Source organism: Nannobrachium achirus (genome assembly GCF_963921795.1).
Source record: "Nannobrachium achirus genome assembly, chromosome: 11".
Classification (NCBI taxonomy): domain Eukaryota; kingdom Metazoa; phylum Chordata; class Actinopteri; order Myctophiformes; family Myctophidae; genus Nannobrachium; species Nannobrachium achirus.
The window spans coordinates 47,102,582-47,123,606 of NC_137820.1; the positions used below are offsets into that span (position 1 = coordinate 47,102,582).

Below are 21,025 nucleotides of genomic sequence, written 5' to 3' on the forward strand. Positions count from 1 at the left end.
ACTGTCCCACCGCCTGGGTTTTAATGTAGCTGCGAGGTAACATCTAAAACACTTTACTATACTGTTAGCACAACATAATAAAAGCCTAATTTATGCTACTACGGCAAAGGTATCGCACATCAGAAATAGACGGCCTGCAAGCAAGCACACACCGCTTGGCTGATGCGTCAGGTTGTGAGCTTGTAGATCGGCTGTGTTAGACACGCGACAAAGTATGAATTTGGCTTAACTCATTCAGAGCCCCAGACATTAACGGATTATAATGTCCGAAGTGCCTCCTTCAGGTCCCATTCACTTGCGTTGTCTTATTTTGAAGGCCAGAAGTCCACCGTGCAATCACTTCCGGTCTGACGTCATCGGATCGTGCGCCGGAACCGATCCGTGTCCACGTGGAGTTGTGTAATGGCCGACCGGGAGCTTTTATAACTGTGTAACATAAGCGAGCATCTGCCTCCATCCTAGCTTCTAATGAGATAATGGACATTAAAGATGAGATCCCCCGTCCACCTCAATGTTATGGATGGGACTATTTTGTGCTCGTGGAGCCGTGATGATGCGAAATCAGCGACGGATTTCGTCTCCGGACCGCCGGCGATTCTTCTCGGTAATGTACTCGCCGTTACAGTAATCTATTACTTTTCCCGAGATATCCCGTGAATGGCACTACAGATACTCGAGTACATTTCGCGAGACATCTCGCGAATGGCACTAGATGAGTTCTTAATATAAGCTAGGAACACAGGTGTCTGCCGTAATTACATTCACACGTTTCAAACTCTGTTCTTCTTCAGGCAGCATTCAAACACGCCATCGGTTTCAGGTAGATAATATCCTAATCTATTTGACATTTTGTTAGTAACCTCCCAGCATTGGTCTTAAACCCAAGTAATAATTGCAAACTCTAAACATTTAAACCGGGCAGTAATTGCTCCGCAGTGATGCAGAGGTCAATTCATTATAAGTTTGCTTGATTTAAAATGCAATTAGAATGTAGGCTACATTTCACTTTTCACTTCATAACCTATTTTCTCAAACCAGGAGTTAATCGAAACTTTAGTTTAAGCTAAGTAAATGGTCAAATATTGAATCAAAAAAGTCAAATATTGAATCAAAGAGATTTTTTTTTACACGGGCACACACACACAGTGGCCGGTGGATTTAATCAAATTCACCGCTGTCAAACCCAAGTTAAATACTTATCGTTGTTGTCGGGTGGAAACCTTGTACGTCCAAAACCGTTCGTTTTGGATTTATCATCAAAAAAATGAACTAAACTAGTGAAAACAGCCGATCTACAAGCACACAATGTGTGCTTGTAGATCGGCTGTTTTCACTAGTTTTGTGCGACGGCCTTGTATGATGAAGCAGGACTTTGCTATACCAAAAAACGTACACATTTGAAACTTGGAGATACGAGGTTTCTGCCCGACAGTGACGTTATGTTACAAGCGCAATGAAAAGAAATGTGTGTAGGCCTACGAGGGGAAATCAAAGTCACCCTATTTCCCATGTTAGCTTCGGGGACAATAACTGACTCGTCATGCGTGATGCATCATTCAACTGTTCTCACTCTGTCATGTTCTCTCTTCAAGTCGTTAAGTCATACATAAAACATGAACATGTGTTGCGATCACATGCACTAGGTCTTGCGTGGCCAGAACCTTTTCCACACTTCTTTGGTTTACCACTATTTACCAGAGCAGCAGAGAAGCCTGGCTGAATTTGTTTCCCCCTAGAGATAAGTGTGTCCTTCTGGCTGCGGTGCATAAATGTTTGTAGATTACAATAATCCTGTGTGGTCCTGAGTGTTGATGGACATCACCTTGTATCTGGTATTGACTTGTTACGTTTTCTGCTGTGACTATGATGGATTCAGCATAGCATCCCAGGATTCAGAAGGCAGAGCTAAATCGTTGCTGTCATCGTGTGTTTTTTTTTTTTTTTTTTGTAAATTAATGCCCTACTTGATCATCCTCGAACGTCACACAAAAGCATCAAAAGTAGCTAAGCGACACGTTTTGAGCTTGTAGATCTTCGATCTTTCCACCCGACAGAGGCGCTATAATACTTAAGGGGTCCACCAGGGCTCTATACTTGGTCCGCTTCTTTTTCCCCTCTACACCAAATTCTCCTGCAGATCGAAAATAGCCGATCCACAAGCGTTGCGATGCATTGTGAGCTTGTAGATCGGCTGTCGATCGCCAAATGTGTTCTATCGCTACTCCAGGCTGGACCTCCTTTTAAAGATGGTCTTTTTTGGTGGATGTATTACCATCTGTCACCACTCTGCACACAATGCTCCATATGTCATTGTCATTCACAGCATGCACACACACACACACACACACACACACACACACACACACACACACACACACACACACACACACACACACACACACACACACACTCTCTCAGAGAGAGAATGAGATGTGGAGATCAGCATGCTGGTCATACACTCGCTCTCTTGCTTATTGTCTCTCCTTGTCTTGCCTCCCCCTCCAGACCCCCCCCCCCCCCCTCCCCCCTCTTCCTCTGGTCTCGCCACTCTCCCTCTCTTTCTCTCTCTCTCTCTCTCTCTCTCTCTATATCTCGCCCACAGTGTGAGGCGTACATCAGTGTGCACGTCACATCACCTGCCTCCCTATGGAGCCCTGTCTGTCTGCTACCCTTTCCTTGCACGCAGGCACGCACACACACACACACACACACACACACACACACACACACACACACACACACACACACACACACACACACACACACACACACAGCCGAAAATAGCTCACAATGAACAGCACAATAAATAACTCCCAATAAATAGCAGATTTGGCAAGCTCACAATGCATTGTGGTGCGCCACAAAGTCATCAGTTAGGCATGATATAACCTCAACACCTCCACCATGCAGAATCCTTGCCTAATAATGTAAACCTCTACATATTTTATAACCATATATAGAGGGTATGCACATGACATCATCATCATACCCAGAAGTTATGCGGGAAGCCTACTGAGTGGCAAAAACTACTTTCTGGCCCTGACAGCCCATACATCCAAACAGAAATGGCTTATGCATTAAACAACGTTAAATGACGTTAAACTCACTTTGCCACTCGATTTGCCATTCACTTTATGCATGTGCATACCCTTTATTAACAACAACATTCTGTACTTTCGGAGACATTTTACAAGTATAGTTGTGTGTGTGTGTGTGTGTGTGTGTGTGTGTGTGTGTGTGTGTGTGTGTGTGTGTGTGTGTGTGTGTGTGTGTGTGTGTGTGTGTGTGTGTGTGTGTGTGTGTGTGTGTGTGTGTGTGTGTGTGTGTGTGTGTGTGTGCGTGCGCGCGTGCGTGCGTGCGTGCGTGCGTGCGATTGTGTATAATCAGATTACGGAGGCTGTGGCATTTTGTGGGCTGTCAGTCAAAGTGAGTCTTGCGCTGCTCAAGGGCACGCTGTCTGTACTGTAAAGGAGGACAGCAGGATTCTTTACACCACCAAGCATTTTGCCTTGTTCTTATTAAAGTGTAGGTTGTTAATGTCACACGTCCCTCCTGACAGCACCAGGAGTCATCATGTTGACAGGTGACATTGTGCTCATACCAAAGCAGCTCCTAAAGGATACAGTGAAATTGCAAAGAAATGACAACTGGAAATTGGAATCATATAAAATTGACACTGATAAATGGGCACTCTCTCCTGATTGGTTGAAAATGTGCAACCCACCTGAAAATGTATTTTGTGTTTTTTAAACAGCTGGGAAGAAGGGTTGGGGGACACCTGCTGTTGAACAAACACTCTATAGCAATGAGTACTGATGAGAATATAGAACTTTGTCCTTTTAACCAAAAACGTTTTGTTTTAGCCTTTAATGGCCCTACCTCGTCATACTATAGTGTCACGCTAAAGTAGCAAAAATAGCCGATCTAGTGTTTTGAGCTTTTGAATTGTTGTGATTTTTGAATATCGTCTCTGTCAGGTGGAAACCTCACATGTCCAAAAACCTTTTGGACATGTTTTCAGGATTCAAATGAAAAAAAAGCAAAAGTTGCAGATCGAGTCGCTTAGCGCAGCATTTCGAGCTTACATATCTGCTACTTTTGCGTGACGCTGTAGTACGATTAAATCGGGCATTCATTTACAAAAAAAGAAAAGGAAAGAAAAATACACAAAAAGTTAGAATATGGAGACAAGAGGTTTCCGCATCACCCACCCAACGTCCACCGAATAGATAAAACGCGGTGCAAAAAGAGCACAGCGCTTCCAACATAACGTTAAAACGCAGTGCAAAAAGAGCACAGTGCTTCCAACATAGCGTTAAAACGCGGTGCAAAAAGAGCACAGCGCTTCCAACATAACGTTAAAACACGGTGCAAAAAGAGCACAGCGCTTCCAACATAACGTTAAAACGCAGTGCAAAAAGAGCACAGCGCTTCCAACATAACGTTAAAACGCAGTGCAAAAAGAGCACAGCGCTTGCAACATAACGTTAAAACGCAGTGCAAAAAGAGCACAGCGCTTCCAACATAACGTTAAAACGCAATGCAAAAAGAGCACAGTGCTTCCAACATAGCGTTAAAACGCGGTGCAAAAAGAGCACAGCGCTTCCAACATAACGTTAAAACACGGTGCAAAAAGAGCACAGCGCTTCCAACATAACGTTAAAACGCAGTGCAAAAAGAGCACAGCGCTTCCAACATAACGTTAAAACGCAGTGCAAAAAGAGCACAGCGCTTGCAACATAACGTTAAAACGCAGTGCAAAAAGAGCACAGCGCTTCCAACATAACGTTAAAACGCGGTGCAAAAAGAGCACAGCGCTTCCAACATAACGTTAAAACGCGGTGCAAAAAGAGCACAGCGCTTCCAACATAGTGTTAAAACGCAGTGCAAAAAGAGCACAGCGCTTCCAACATAACGTTAAAACGCGGTGCAAAAAGAGCACAGCGCTTCCAACATAACGTTAAAACGCAGTGCAAAAAGAGCACAGCGCTTCCAACATAACGTTAAAACGCTGTGCAAAAAGAGCACAAGGCTTCCAACATAACGTTAAAACGCAGTGCAAAAAGAGCACAGCGCTTCCAACATAACGTTAAAACGCAGTGCAAAAAGAGCACAGTGCTTCCAACATAACGTTAAAACGCAGTGCAAAAAGAGCACAGCGCTTCCAACATAACGTTAAAACGCAGTGCAAAAAGAGCACAGTGCTTCCAACATAACGTTAAAACGCAGTGCAAAAAGAGCACAGCGCTTCCAACATAACGTTAAAACGCTGTGCAAAAAGAGCACAAGGCTTCCAACATAACGTTAAAACGCAGTGCAAAAAGAGCACAGCGCTTCCAACATAACGTTAAAACGCAGTGCAAAAAGAGCACAGCGCTTCCAACATAACGTTAAAACGCAGTGCAAAAAGAGCACAGTGCTTCCAACATAACGTTAAAACGCAGTGCAAAAAGAGCACAGCGCTTCCAACATAACGTTAAAACGCTGTGCAAAAAGAGCACAAGGCTTCCAACATAACGTTAAAACGCAGTGCAAAAAGAGCACAGCGCTTCCAACATAACGTTAAAACGCAGTGCAAAAAGAGCACAGCGCTTCCAACATAACGTTAAAACGCAGTGCAAAAAGAGCACAGTGCTTCCAACATAACGTTAAAACAACACTGTGCAAAAAGAGCACAGCGCTTCCAACATAACGTTAAAACAACACTGTGCAAAAAGAGCACAGCGCTTTTAACATAACGTTAAAACAACACTGTGCAAAAAGAGCACAGTGCTTCCAACATAACGTTAAAACAACACTGTGCAAAAAGAGCACAGCGCTTCCAACATAACGTTAAAACAACACTGTGCAAAAAGAGCACAGCGCTTCCAACATAACGTTAAAACGACACTGTGCAAAAAGAGCACAGCGCTTCCAACATAGCGTTAAAACGCAGTGCAAAAAGAGCACAGTGCTTCCAACATAACGTTAAAACGCAGTGCAAAAAGAGCACAGCGCTTCCAACATAACGTTAAAACGCAGTGCAAAAAGAGCACAGCGCTTCCAACATAACGTTAAAACGCAGTGCAAAAAGAGCACAGCGCTTCCAACATAACGTTAAAACGCAGTGCAAAAAGAGCACAGCGCTTCCAACATAACGTTAAAACGCAGTGCAAAAAGAGCACAGCGCTTCCAACATAACGTTAAAACGCAGTGCAAAAAGAGCACAGCGCTTCCAACATAACGTTAAAACGCAGTGCAAAAAGAGCACAGTGCTTCCAACATAACGTTAAAACGCAGTGCAAAAAGAGCACAGCGCTTCCAACATAACGTTAAAACGCAGTGCAAAAAGAGCACAGCGCTTCCAACATAACGTTAAAACGCGTGCAAAAAGAGCACAGCGCTTCCAACATAACGTTAAAACACGGTGCAAAAAGAGCACAGCGCTTCCAACATAACGTTAAAACGACACTGTGCAAAAAGAGCACAGCGCTTCCAACATAACGTTAAACAGCCCATTCTCACCCCCTCTGCTTCACCCATCCGACGCCTTGTCTTTGCTTTCCTTTGCTTCACCCCTGCGACGCTCTGGGAATGTCTATTGCGTCAAGGGTGCGACGGGAACGGAGAGTTTTTGAACGAGAACGGTGTCTTAGTACGCATGCGCCGACATGTGGTTACTGGAATATTTTTCACTGACAGCCGTCACGGGGAATCGAACCCGGGTCTGTGGTTTTGTAACACCATGCTCTACCGACTGAGCTAACCAGACTGAACTGAGAAATGCCTTTTTTTTTGTCCTTTTATCTTTGACAACGTGGATGATAACGTATTCGGACGCGGAAGCAGTCCCCTGGTCAATATTTACTATTCTGTCCATAACGGCACATAATTCGGTAACGCGGCTGAGTCGGCTCATGCGCCGTCATCGGCGCCTGAGACGGCGCCGCTCCGTCGTTTATAGTGGCGTGAGCGGTAGCGACGGGTGGCTGGTAAACCAAGAAGCCTTCAGAGCGGTATCGAATCCCGCATCGGGAACTACTTTTTTTTCTTTCTTCTTAGACCACCCAATGCGTCTAACCCTTGAAACAGTAGGCAATCCCTCCGCGTCTATGGTGCGAAGCATACAGTATTTACCATCGCGTCGGTTGTATGAAGCATTAGGGGTGAGAACCTGTTGCGTTAAAACGACACTGTGCAAAAAGAGCACAGCGCTTCCAACATAACGTTAAAACAACACTGTGCAAAAAGAGCACAGTGCTTCCAACATAACGTTAAAACAACACTGTGCAAAAAGAGCACAGCGCTTCCAACATAGCGTTAAAACGCAGTGCAAAAAGAGCACAGCGCTTCCAACATAACGTTAAAACGCGTGCAAAAAGAGCACAGTGCTTCCAACATAACGTTAAAACGCGTGCAAAAAGAGCACAGTGCTTCCAACATAACGTTGCAGTCATTTCTCCTGGCAGAGCAGGAGTGGATGACATGTGGAACGCCCACCTCCTCCAACCCTCCCCACCCCCTCTTCACAGTTCACACCGTGTCATATCTTTCCTGCTCTCAGTGGTGGAAAGCAACTAAGTACATGTACTCGAGTACTGTACTTAATTACAATTTTGAGGTACTTTTTAATTTTATTTACTTTACTGGAATTATGTCAAATTTTCCGAATACTTTACTACTTTTACGCCACTATACAGTCTCAGAGGCAATTATTGTACTTTTTACTCCCACTGCAATTATTTTAAATGATTGTTTCCAGTCACTTTGTAGATTTAGATTATTATTACACGTTAACCACTTCAGCACTTTATATACCTAGGCTATTTGAAAATAGCAGATCTACAAGCTCACAACGTGTCGGATCGCGGCGTGTTGTGAGCTTGTAGATCATTTACACATTTTGAAATACATTTAAGTACATTTTAAATACCAAACGTTTACTTGTAACAGAGTATTTTTTACATTGTGGAATTGTTACTTTTACTTAAAGGGGGCGTGACACGGCCAAAACAGCTAATTATGGCTATTAAATTAGCCAATTTTTTTAATGATGTCATGTACCCCCATGTTAAATGACCCAATCAAATTAATTTATTGTAGTTACTGTACTGAAAGTAGTACTTTCTGTACAGTAACTGAAATAAATTAATTTGATTGGGCTAATATGGGGGGAGGGGCGGAGTCGATTATCCATATCATTATCTTTTGAAACTGCCCCAAAAAAAGCTGTCCGAGGTGTGTTTCCGACTTTCTAAACCAACTTTAAAACTATCAGTTCTAGGGGTAAAAATTATTTAGCATTCGCTATAAAATCAATGGTTAGACCGATAAAAAAGTACATGTCTTCTTCAAAAAAGGTGTCAAAAAAGGTGTACGAGGGTCAACACGCTTCTCCCCGTCTATGAGACGGTTTTGTCGGCCATACCCTGCTGTCTCTTCCCCTAACCTGACTGGAGCACCCGGGACACCGGAGCAAGCTTAAAATGAGGGTCCAGCGATCTCCTCCTCCGACCTCTGCAGAGGAGGTCCATGGCTACACTCTGTGTGTGTGTAGCCTGTGTGCGTGTGCTTTCGCGCGTGTGTGTGTGTGTGTGTGTGTGTACACACACAATAGCTCTCGCAAATAGCCGTGCGGTGCAGCGCTAGCTGCACGCTAACAAGGCATCACGTTGTGCGCGGCACCGCACAACGGACAAAGTATACATTGCACGGCACCGCACGACGGACGAAGTATACATTCACTACTAACTGATACGGCCCCGCCTCCTTTTCAGACTGTTTGAAGAAACACCACGTGACCTACTGTATCATAATGTTAAATTTCGGCCGGTGTCGCCACTCCTTTAAGTAAAACACGCTTATAAGTCTTCTATCTCTGCCTGTTCCATTCTGTGCCTCGTGAGTCGGAGCTGTCAGTCACAGAGAGAGGCTCTCTCTCTCTCTCTCTCTCTCTCTCTCTCTCTCTCTCTCTCTCTCTCTCTCTCTCTCTCTCTTTCAGGGTCACTTTGACCTCCATCATCATTTTCAGGAAATGGAGATAAAAATAATAAGCTGTGTTTCCAATGGATCAGATATAGCCTAGTTATTATTTAGTCACAAGCTCTTGGTTCAATATTGTATGGGGGAGTGGGGGGCGGCGTTGCTTACTTGTGTGCCATGTTTTTACCATTATGTCATTTTGAACGTGAACAGGAAAACAAACCTAGGATTTCATTAGTTCCCCTATTCATGGGTTGCATTTGTAGTCCTAAACGGCCACACAGGTGTTTCAATTTGTCTGATTGGCTTGGAAGAAGAACTAATGTTCTACACCAATCAGAACACCTGTGTTGGTCCTCAACATGGCCGTTGTAGGACTACAAATGCAACTTCCTCTTCCTTTCTTTGTGTTCTTAATGCAATGTTCTTCTCTTTTCCTGCCCTCTTCTTCCGTTTCCCTGTCCTTTCATTTCTTCTACTCTACTCTACTCTACAGTTGTTTTGAAGATGACGAGCCTCCATGTGTGGAGGAGATAGAATACTCCACAGACGGCTTCTCCAAACTCCAAGCGTCCGACTTGGACTCGGACGTCAACGGCAACACGTCGTCTGGCACCGAGGACGAGGAGGACGAGGAGGAAGTCGTCCACAAGGGGTTCAACCACATCAGACGCTGCGACGGCCAATCACATCAGTCGAGCCTGCGGTCCCGCCTCTTCCCTCAGCTGATTGGCCACGACCTGGAGGTGATAGAGGTGCTGCACATGAAGAGGAGGAACTCGTGCAACGGTGTCAGCATCACTGGCAGACAGTACTTGAGCTAAAAGGGATGCTGAGGCAAAATGTCCCTTTAAATTCACTGTATTGACCCATTAAGTTAACCTGGAACCACTTAAACCATTAGGCCTATTTTATGCTTTAAAGACTTATTCAAAAATAGCAGATCTACTGCGGCACTCAGTGCCGCACTGTGAGCTTGTATATCTGCTATTTTTGTTAAAACATAAAATAATGGTAAAAGTCGTTCAACTTTAGAGTTACACAGATGTGTTCCTGGTTTTAATGGGTTAAAAGTATAGGTGTTCTATCAATCTATAAGAATTCTGTATTTCGTACTTATGCCATGGATGCGTAAATCATGGGCTATCCAGTTATTTGGAATTTTTGCCAGTTAGTCCCCAGCCTGTCGCCAGATGAAAATTGCAAACAATGCAAACAACAATTTTTGAGCTTCGGATGACAAAACAGAGGAAAGGGAGAGATGCATCTTAAAGAAAGCAATGAATAGTAATTAATCAATTGAAATGACTAAAATACCCCTATAGCACTTACTGTTAAATAAGATTGTACATACAGTATTTGTCAAACTTGCTTTATACTGTATTTTCATTTGTAATAATTAGTCCCTTAGTGTATACAGTATAACAAAGGTGAGTATTGCTTATACTGCCTAGTGAATTTATGAAATGTATATACTGTAGGGCTGTTGTTAATGTATGTTTTGTAATAATAATAAAAATCTACAAAGTAATTAGTAACTAAAGTTTTCAAATAATTGTAGTGGAGTAAAAGTATAAGTATACATATAAATATTTGGATCCGAGATGATGTGGAGTAAAAGATAAAGTACTGGAAATTTGGAAATACTAAAGTATACTGAAGTACAAATAACATTAAAATTGTAAGTACAGCACTTAGTTAACTTTTCACCACTGCTTGTTTGTCACATTTCTAATTGAATCCATGTGTTCAGTCAGTGTCCTGGCCCTGCGTTGGTCAAGAGGTGATGTAAGCTGACCAACTGCCAGTTTGTCTGGTATTACATCTATGATGAACACCTTGAACCCAATCGGCAGAGGCGAAACGTTGACCGTGGCGATTTATGCTCCCGACCGCTGGAGTTGTGTACCGATGGGCACAGAATAGTAAATATTACAGTGTTTCCCCAACCTTTTCTAGAAAGTGTTTGTGGACTGCGTGCATTACCATGTTTAATTTAACGATCAATCAATCAATTAATTGTGTTCTGGCTTTGATCAATGGAAGTTCCTATAACAAATATATTATGTTATTATTAAAATCGTATTATTTGGGGGCTCTCTTGCAATACTCCTGTGGGCCCCGGCCCACAGGTTGTGAAACTGTGGATCTAGAAACATTGATATGCAATGTTTTTGTGGGTTAACCACTTGAAACCCATGCATCCGTATTCTGGGAAAACCTTCCCAGAAAATAGCAGATCGATGAGCTTCATCTGCTATTTTGAGCGAAGAGATTTTAGGTACCTATCTTGCGCGCCACCTTACCCCTTATCCCTTATTTTGTGCCACATTTTACTATTTAAAAATAGTTCAAATAGCCGATCTACAACAGCTCACAACATGTCGACGTAATTTAGATCGGCTAGTTGAACTATTATTAAATGTTTTTCAAAATAGTAAAAGATGGCTAATAAGTTTAGGCATAAGGAGGAGGCAAGATAGGGCCCTGTAGAGTGAAAACGGAAAAGACTCTGTGGGGCCTTTTCCACCAGCAAAGAACCGGTTCTGGTTCTTTCTCCCGCCTATGGGATGAACCAGAGGTAAGCTTTTCCACCAAGAACCGGAGTTGGTTCCGAACCGTAAAAGTTGGTTCCGAACGGGAACCACAAAATCCTTGGTTCCTCTGGTTCAATCTGGTTCAATCTGGTGGAAACGCAAGCCGGTTCGCAAGAACGAACCAAGGTTCCAAGAAAGTTGCACTGGTTCTGGAACCGGTTCTTTGCCGGTGGAAAAGGCCCTTAGTAAACTGTTAGAATTTGAAGCCTACTTCCAGGTTCTCCTTGAGCCTGCTGTTCCTATTGTGCCCAGCAGATGTCGCTATTTCATCTTCGGTGGTGTCATTATAATCTCAATGGGAATCAATGAGGTTTTGGGCGAACTTTACACTTGATTTTATTATCTTCGTAAACCTTTTCATTGTCTTTTTTTAAATCATCATCAAATGCGTTTAGTAAATTATTGGCCCATTATTTTTTAAATAAATGATAAAGTAGCTTTCTACTGGTTCTACCGAGTGAATATTTCAGACGCATTTTGGACCGGAAATAGACCGGAAAATAGGCTTCATTTACGGTCTGTAGAAACAAGTGGCGAGACGCTGTCCATATTTGTACGGCCTATGGTTGACACACTTTGGTGTCTGTACTTTATACCAGTGTTTGCAAAACAATGGGTCATGGAACCATTATTGTGAGTCGTGAGGTAGTACTTTTTATTTTTTTGTGGTGTACTGTACACTGTATATGGAAGGAATATGTTGAAATTCAACTTATTTGGGTTAAAGGGATATTTCACTTTCAAGAAGATACGTAATTTTATTGTCTGATCAGGCTTTTTGGAGCACCCCAGTTTGCTTGATTCAGTATTTAGATATGAGATTAATTTTATCAAACCCCCATTGTAACTTCAAACTCCATTTTAACCATGTTAGATTCATCAAAAACACCCGTCCTTGGTTCTGGTGACTCATTCTGCCTTCCTAATGCATGAGCTGTCTGTTTTTTTTTTTTTTTTTTTCAAAAGAATTATTAAAAGTAAATGATATGTTATTGAAAAAATTGGGAGGGCAGTATGAGTTACCAGAACCAAGTTTGGGTGTTTTCAGTGAATCTAACATGGTTAAAATGGAGTTTGAAGTTACAATGGGTTTGTATAGGAAGGGGCGTGTCTGATCAAATTTATCTCAAATATCTAAATACTGAATCTCGCAACTTAATAACTTAAAGTGAAATATCCCTTTAAAATCTAATCAAAGGTTTTGATTGTTTTATTTGAATTTTTAGTTTTTTAGTTTTATTTTGTAGACTAAATGGCATTTTGGAAGTTTTGGAAAATAAGTATTTGTTTATAAATTCCTGAACAGGATGCTCTTGTCTTACGATAGTTCCTATCATTTAGCCTACCCATTATGCATTTATTATATATTATATATTATTATTTTCCAGAGGGAAATAATTACATAGAATTGCTATTTCATATAGAAATTATTGGAACATAATGTACACAACTACTTACATACATGTATGTATGTGTGTTTGTTATTCTATTACATTCTATGAATTATTCTATGAAATTATATTTCTACTATCACATATCAAATGTATAAAATACATTTGAATGTGCTCTAGGGTGGCACTATTATTAGTCCTTGCCACCAGCGTTGTTAGTGTTAGCAATACTACATCAGAACAACCCATGTTTCTTCGGTTCTCTCATTCATGTGCCCGGGTCGGCGGGATCAGAACTAGTCCGGCTACCGTGATTGGTCAGACATCGCATTGTTTCCGCATTCATTTAGCCAGGCTTCAAAGCCATTCTGTCAGCAGTTAAGCTAGTGAAAAACAGACGCAAGCCAACTTCTAGGAGGTACTACAAACACCTCTCAGAGATACCGCAGTCATACCCGTGGCCAGCCTAATCAGCGCTTTCTGCCAGCTCTCTCAAATGCGCCTCTCTCCACTCGCGCGCACACGATTTTTTGCAGGTTTTGGGGTGTTTTTAGTCGTTTTTGGGGCGGTTCGGGTGGCTCATTAACTATTGGCGGCACTCCCCTTGAGATTGCGCTCTAGGCGGTCGCTTATACTGCTTATACCTAGCCACGGCACTGACCGCAGTTGCAATATACAGGTATTAATTTAGCCATCTGTTCAATGCAGCTCCTGTAGTGCACGTCGTTGCTTCAGTCAGAGCAAACAGTGCGAGCCGTGGTGAGTCGGGTGAGTGTCTGGCTTCCACTCCAGAACACTCAAGTATGAAATGACATTTGTCTGCCCACCGTTTGTTCTGTTTGTGGAACCCTGCCGAAACAAACTGACGTTGGTTGTTCTGATGTACTATGCACCTTGTGATATTAATGACCTTGTTTCAAACCAACATTACGTTACTCCTGTTTACCTCTGCGTCAGTCACCCCTGCAGAACTAATAAACATGTGCAGACCAGACCATTCGAGTGCCCCAGTATTTTATTTGCGTAGTCTCTCCTGAAGTGCCCAGATCATGACACAACCAGCAGTTACAATTAATGCAAATTAAGCACACAATAAATGCTCCCGGTGTATGAGGACCCTTATTGTTAAATATCATAGGAATAAAAAAGCATTCAACTGGTAATGGGGATTTCAAATGAACATTTCTGTATGTAATAATTAAAGATGATTACTTTTCTGCTCTAGTAAAACATGGTTCGTTTCCATTCAAAGCGTTTGGTGCCCTGATTTCAGTATACAATCCACTTAGTGTTGACCGACCAACCTCCTTTTTCACTACAATTATCCCTCCATTATAAATAAGCAGAGAAATTTGGCAAATCCGTCCTTCTCCATCTATATTAATAGAATTAAAAGACCCTACCCCTCCTCCTTTTTCTTCCTTTCCGAGAAACAACAAAAACAATGGAGCCAACGCAACAAAAAAAGGATAATTTCACCCACTTCCAGTAAGTCAGTTGATTCTGATTCTGGGGCAGGTGATGACAGCCCATACGGCTCAGTCAGAAACTAACTCTGTGCTCTTTAGATACCCCAATAAAAGCTAAGTGTTCTTTTATTACCTGAATGACAAAGGTTGTAATAATTCAGGCTCCAGGTTACCTCCCAGTGCCTAAAACATAATGGATCTGACCTCCTTTTCAAAGCCTTAATCCACTACCAGATCAAACCATCAGAGTAGCAGTGACCCCTCTATGAGGCATTCTGACATGACATCTCAGCAAAACAACTCTGGTACACACCATGACATGGAAGCCACGCATAGAAAAGCTGAACATGATAAATATCTGCGTACACCAGGTGGACATTAAGGGTGTGTTCGGAAATGCGCACTCAACGCACTGGTGTGCCTTGTTGTCGTTCGTTTATTTGGTGCGTTGTCGTTCGGAAATTCAGTGCGCGGCGCACCGGTGTGCTGAGTGCACGCACTGACCGACCCTACTCAGAAGATGGGGTTTGTTTGACGGTGTGGTGCGTCTGTGCAGTGTTTTGATTGGTTCGTTTTCATGGTGGTGTCTCGCACTTCTCAGCTGTGAACAATGGCGTAGTAAATGATAACAATATGCACTATTTGCTGCTTTATTGGTCCTTTTGGCTTATTGTTACACACGCATCAATGTGTAAACTAACAGCAGGTAGGCCAATGCTATCAATGAAATTACCTATCAATAGCAACGTTACGTTAGCAACTGCTGCTTTTAAGAACGTTTTTCGACTGAAAAAGCACACAGTGGCCACTTATCTGGTCGTTCGTAAAATATAAGACACACTGAATGCACTCTCAACGTCACCGCCCACTGCACTCACTACACTGAGCACACACCCGGGGCACATTTCCGAACGCACCCTAAAGCTATCCTGCAAGCCAAATGACATCATGATGACGTTATGATAAAGTCCTCGGGTGACGTTCAGAACTAGGCCAGATCACAGCCCATATGGGGATGATCTTGACGTCATTACCAGGACGTCATATGGACTTTTTTTGTTATTGTATGTAATGTTAGTTGAAATATGAGCATGTAAGATTATATTCTGGGACATATCTGACTTGTTATGATATTTATCTGGCCTCGATCTGACCCTCTCTGATTAATCCAGGACATCTCTTTTCGTGGGCAGGATTTATGTTAGTTGAAATCAGGTCATATTCTAGGCCAGATCTGACCTGTCTGACTTGATCTGGCCCCAATTGAGACGTCACTGATTGGTCCAGGTCCTGACCGTGCTTGCTGGGTAGGGTTATAATGTGAATTCTTCTAGATGAAGGCTTGGTGAACAGAACAGGCAAACCAAAGATTAAAGTTATGACATTTTGCAAATGATTCTTTTTGTCATCTATCTATAAATGCGACAAATCTCTGTCTGTCTGTCTGTTTGTTTGTTTGTAATCCGCGTATCTCGAGAACCGTTCGTCCCACCGGCTTCAGATTCGGCACGCGCGTTCCCCGCCGCAGCGCGGAGTGCAGTGCCGGGCCTCGACCCGACCCGACTCGCGGTTTTCCGAAACCGGCGCGAAACGTTCGGAATCTCCTTATGCGGAGCTGATTGTTGACATCAGGCTGTTCCGGAGGAAATCGGCGCAAGCGCTGAGTCATTGTGACATCACTTCATAAAAGGCTCTGACATCACGTACGCCACATGAGTCAACACAAAATCTCTGTGAATGTGTATGTATGTATGTAATCCGCGTATCTCGAGAACCCTTCTTCCCACCGGCACGCGCGTTCTCCAGATATGGGCATAAAGTCTGACATCAGAGTTTTCTGCAACCGGTACTGTGTGTGCAGAGATCTTCATATATGGGCATAAGTGGACAAAGACAAACAGATGGTCAAAACGGGTCCTATGACAACAGGTATATTGGGGTTTGCATTAAAGGGTGGGGCATTCATGGGGTTTGCATTAAAGGGTGGGGCATTCATTCCCTATTTCAAATTCGGCACGTGCGTTCCCCACCGCAGCAGGTAGTGCAGTGCTCGGCCTCGACCCGACCCGACCCGATACACGATTTTCTGGAACCAGCACGAAAGGTTCGGATTCTGATGTCTGACATCAGGATTTTCCGGAACTGGCACTGTGTCTGCATAGATCTCCATTTATGGGCATAAAATGGATGCAGACAGACAAATACAGATATCTCCATATATGAGCATAAATGGACACAGGCAAACAGATGGTCAAAGATCTCCATATATGGGCATAAAGTGGACGCAGACAGACAGATACAGATATCTCCATATATGGGCATAAATGGACACAGGCAAACAGATGGTCAAAACGGGTCCTATGACAACAGGTATAATGGGGTTTGCATTAAGTTTGTCTCCTCCTCCATCTGTTTGTCTGTGTCCCTTTATTCCCATTATGGAGATCTCTGTATCTGTCTGTGCCTCCGACTGTGTTGCAGACACAGTGCCGGTTCCCCCTTTAATGCAAACCCCATTATACCTGTTGTCATAGGACCCGTTTTGACCATCTGTTTGAAAAAGCGACAGAAATCTCATATATGGGCATAAAATGGACGCAGATAAACAGATATCTCCATATATGGCATATATGGGCATACAATGGATGCAGAATCACAAAGATCTCCATATACGGGCATAAAAGGGACACAGACAGACAGATACAGAGATCTCCATATATGGGCATAAAATGGACGCAGATAGACAGATATCTGTCTGACATCAGGATTTTCCGGAACTGGCACTGTGTCTGCATAGATCTCCATTTATGGGCATAAAATGGATGCAGACAGACAAATACAGATATCTCCATATATGAGCATAAATGGACACAGGCAAACAGATGGTCAAAGATCTCCATATATGGGCATAAAGTGGACGCAGACAGACAGATACAGATATCTCCATATATGGGCATAAATGGACACAGGCAAACAGATGGTCAAAACGGGTCCTATGACAACAGGTATAATGGGGTTTGCATTAAGTTTGTCTCCTCCTCCATCTGTTTGTCTGTGTCCCTTTATTCCCATTATGGAGATCTCTGTATCTGTCTGTGCCTCCGACTGTGTTGCAGACACAGTGCCGGTTCCCCCTTTAATGCAAACCCCATTATACCTGTTGTCATAGGACCCGTTTTGACCATCTGTTTGAAAAAGCGACAGAAATCTCATATATGGGCATAAAATGGACGCAGATAAACAGATATCTCCATATATGGCATATATGGGCATACAATGGATGCAGAATCACAAAGATCTCCATATACGGGCATAAAAGGGACACAGACAGACAGATACAGAGATCTCCATATATGGGCATAAAATGGACGCAGATAGACAGATATCTGTCTGACATCAGGATTTTCCGGAACTGGCACTGTGTCTGCATAGATCTCCATTTATGGGCATAAAATGGATGCAGACAGACAAATACAGATATCTCCATATATGAGCATAAATGGACACAGGCAAACAGATGGTCAAAGATCTCCATATATGGGCATAAAGTGGACGCAGACAGACAGATACAGATATCTCCATATATGGGCATAAATGGACACAGGCAAACAGATGGTCAAAACGGGTCCTATGACAACAGGTATAATGGGGTTTGCATTAAGTTTGTCTCCTCCTCCATCTGTTTGTCTGTGTCCCTTTATTCCCATTATGGAGATCTCTGTATCTGTCTGTGCCTCCGACTGTGTTGCAGACACAGTGCCGGTTCCCCCTTTAATGCAAACCCCATTATACCTGTTGTCATAGGACCCGTTTTGACCATCTGTTTGAAAAAGCGACAGAAATCTCATATATGGGCATAAAATGGACGCAGATAAACAGATATCTCCATATATGGCATATATGGGCATACAATGGATGCAGAATCACAAAGATCTCCATATACGGGCATAAAAGGGACACAGACAGACAGATACAGAGATCTCCATATATGGGCATAAAATGGACGCAGATAGACAGATATCTCCATATATGGGCATATATGGGCATAAAATGGACCCAGAACTATAACTGCAGTGATCTCCATATATGGACATAAAATGGACACCGACAGACAGACAGATACAGATATCTCCATATATGGGCATAAATGGACACAGGCAGACAAATGGTCAAAACGGGTCCTATGAAAACAGGTATAATGGGGTTTGCATTAAAGGGCGGGGCATTCATTCCCTATTTACATTGTTCCGAGTTGGCCAGGTCGCCGACTAGACGCTGGGCCGCCCGAAGGGCGGCCCAGCTTCTAGTTTAACTAAAGATCGATGGCAAAAAGCAAAGTGTGGCAAGTTTATTTGTAGCACATTTCAATGACAAGGCGATTCAAAGAGCTTTACATAAAACATTAATCATTAACACATCAAGACAGAACATATTCAACACAGTTTATTGTGTCAAGGGCCCCTGGGGGCCATGTTGTACAACCCGGCGTATTGCTGCCAGGGGCCCCTGAGGGCCAAACGTTGTCAAGGCACTCCGATCCACACAAAATTTGGCACAAACACTGCAGGGGTCTTGCAGGACAAAATGCCTACATTTTCATGGAATAACCATAAAAGGTATATGCGTGTATATGTGTGTATGTGCAGTTGTAGCCTACAACAAGCAATACAGTGGAAGGAGAAGCAGAGAAGGGAATGGTTAGAGGAGGCAAAGCAGAGAGTAGATCATTTTGAAGGATGGGACTGTCTGAAGTGACTGTCTAAAGAAAGGACTTCACCAAAACACCCAAGACAGAGATCTGAGACACTCGGCTGGCATCGACTCGGCTGAGATCACTTCACCCTTCTCACAAGGGTGTGAAGTGATGACAAGGGTGAAGTGATCTCAGGTTTTCGATGCCAACAATCAACACAAGGGCCTTGTGTTGATTATTCATCAGGATAGTTTTCAGAAGAACACTGAGAAGAGTTTAAAGTGTTTAGTTGTGTCATTGTTATATTCAGTCAACTGCACTCGGAGTTTGAGTGTTCATTTCATTTCCAGGCGCTGACAATCACCTGATTGCTGGCTGCCAATCACCCTTGCTTCTTGTAATTGGGTGGACAAGTAGTGCTGTCCACCCATACATACTTGGTGTTCATTGTATGGGTTATTATTGCGACCGTAGGTCGCATTTACTATGAAAACCTCCACCGGCTGTCCGTCCGTCCGTCTGTCTGTCACACGTCACACGTCACACTTTTGCCCTGCTCATATCTCCACAACCGTTGCCCCCATCCATGCCAAATTTTGCACACACACTCCTTACCTGCCAAACTACAACCTCCAAGGAGACCCGGAGCTCCAGGGACCCCCAGGTCCCTGGGGGACCCCCAGGTGTAAAAAATGACCAAATTTGCAAAAATGACCACCCCAACGGGGCTGCTCATGGGGAATTCCTGGGGACCACCCACTCCTGGTGCTCCAGAACGGATGCAAAAGTGTTGGCGCCCCCAGTGGAGGACCCCCTCCACTGCAGCTCACATAAAATGCCGTAACTCGGGCTAGGAGCGTCCGGGAGAGCCGGGGCCGGTACCTATTCGTCCACCAAGGCAACGCGGAGACCCCACCCCTCATTTCTCACATGGCCCTCTTCTAGCGCCACCTTCAGGCCGATTTTTAAAACACATTTTTGGACACTGCTCCTACAGTTTTTGCCCTAAAATCACGCAAATCGCTACACAGTATGTCTACACTCATCCCATCAACATGAATCTGTCCCATATAGCGCCACCTTCAGGCCGATTTTTAAAAACACATTTTTGGACACAGCTCCTACAGATTTTGCCCTAAAATCACGAAAATCACCACACAGTATGTCTACACTCATGTCATCAACATGGATCAGGAAGATTTTGGAAAAACACATTTTTGCCCTATTTGTGGCGATAAGCGACCTTATCTCCCGATTAGGGAGTCTTACTGGTTATTAGCCATTATGTCTTGTTCTTCTGAACCGGCTGCAGGACACACGCAGAGCCTTAAGGTGAATGTACCTGGAAAATGGCACCAGGACTACATTCCCACCATGTCATCAGAAAACGACGCTGAACAGGCGCTACGTACTGCTCTCAACTCTATTATCCTCATCCTGGGTCTCCCCATCAACAGCTACGTTCTGTGGCTGATACTGAGTGGAGCTGGTGGGACGATAGCCTCAGAGTTCTTTTATCTCAACCTGACTGCATCTTTGCTTTCACTTTGTATGGCACACAACTTTTGCCATCCTTTGCTTTCGCTGTTTCATCGTTCCAGTGTTGTATCTGTGTGGAGCGTTATATAGCGGTGGTTCATCCTGTGGCATTTAAAGCTCTTCAGTATCAGGTGGCCTGTTGATGCTTTGTCTGGCTGATAATGGTTGCCTTCAGCTAATTAGATTTATTAGAAAATAATGTATAACGATTCAAAACTAAATGTTTTAAACATGGATCAACATACAGTAGGTCATCTTTGTGGGGATTTTACTATTTCTGTTAGGAAGATGATCCAGACTGAATCTGCATCTCAGAATCTTATGGTGATGATATTTCTTGTCTTGTCCTATTTTTTGTTCTCTGAATGTTTCAGA

The 21,025-nt window shown here is 43.3% G+C and overlaps 1 protein-coding gene across 1 annotated transcript in view; it reads left to right on the forward strand.

Moving 5' to 3' along the window:
- The window catches only part of agbl1 (AGBL carboxypeptidase 1), a gene marked incomplete at both ends in the record, with an annotated part of 227,131 nt that extends 217,346 nt beyond the window's left edge, over positions 1 to 9,785 (forward strand). The window contains one exon of the mRNA XM_080737125.1: positions 9,458 to 9,785. Within this exon, the coding sequence (XP_080593251.1) occupies positions 9,458 to 9,785 (328 nt within the window). The remainder of the gene's footprint in view (positions 1 to 9,457) is intronic.
- Positions 9,786 to 21,025: the final 11,240 nt, after the last annotated feature.